This window comes from Scylla paramamosain, chromosome 32 (genome assembly GCF_035594125.1).
Source record: "Scylla paramamosain isolate STU-SP2022 chromosome 32, ASM3559412v1, whole genome shotgun sequence".
In the NCBI taxonomy this organism is placed as follows: Eukaryota; Metazoa; Arthropoda; class Malacostraca; order Decapoda; family Portunidae; genus Scylla; species Scylla paramamosain.
In genome coordinates, this window is record NC_087182.1 from 5,790,454 (window position 1) to 5,791,254 (window position 801).

At 52.8% G+C, this 801-nt stretch overlaps 1 protein-coding gene across 1 annotated transcript in view; it reads right to left on the reverse strand.

Annotated features, from left to right (window-relative positions):
- Nucleotides 1-470: 470 nt before the first annotated feature.
- LOC135089121 (uncharacterized) overlaps nucleotides 471-801 on the reverse strand; it is a 966-nt gene continuing 635 nt past the window's right edge. The window contains exon 2 of the mRNA XM_063984382.1: nucleotides 471-801. This exon is cut by the window's right edge and continues 383 nt beyond it. Coding sequence (XP_063840452.1) covers nucleotides 609-801 — 193 coding nt within the window. The 3' untranslated portion in view covers nucleotides 471-608.

Sequence of the window (801 nt, forward strand, 5' to 3'; positions counted from 1 at the left end):
CGCATACTGCAGCTCACGGCGTTTTGCGAAACATTGATCTCAAGCTTCATTGATTCTACGTTGAGCCAGTGGAAGAAAATGCATGTACCTATGAAAGTATTAAGTGACACTTAGAGGAGTATATGCAGGGTTCGAGATGCAGTCTATAAAGGAGTTATGCAAGAAATGGAAAATGTTGTAAAATTCAAGAAAGTGAATCATAAAGCACGGAATGGCGATGGTGTGAAAATATTTTAGCGTTTAAGTTGAAAATTGTGCAAACTTGTACGAAAATAGCGTTCACACAAGTGCCGCGTTGACAGCACAGTGCTCCCTGCTCCCACCACTTCAATTCACGCCCGCTGGTCTAACGCAAGGGTGCTGGGAAGGGCGGAAAGGCCACATGAGAGGCCCCATACACTCCTTGCCTGCCGGGATGTGGAGAGTGTCCACACACTACACGAGGGTTGCGCTCCATCACACAATAGAGGGACAGGTTGCTCGTTTATTGGGAAAGAGTGCGGGTACATGTGACGATGGCACAGAAGGTCGGCCGAGGATTGTCTTTAGAACTAGAACAGCTGAAGATCGCTTGTTGCAGACTTAACCACAGCAGCCGCTACCCGCCGCTACCGTAACTTGAGCCGTGACCGCCGTGACTTCCGCTGCTGCCGTAACCACCGCCGCCGCCGCCGCCAGAGGTGTGACTGTGGTGGCCAACAAGCTGGGCCCTCACAATGCTGGGGCCCTGCCTTCCACCTCTGTGGCCGCCACCGCCGTAACCACCGCCGCCGCCGCCAGTAGTATGGCTGTGGTGGCCAA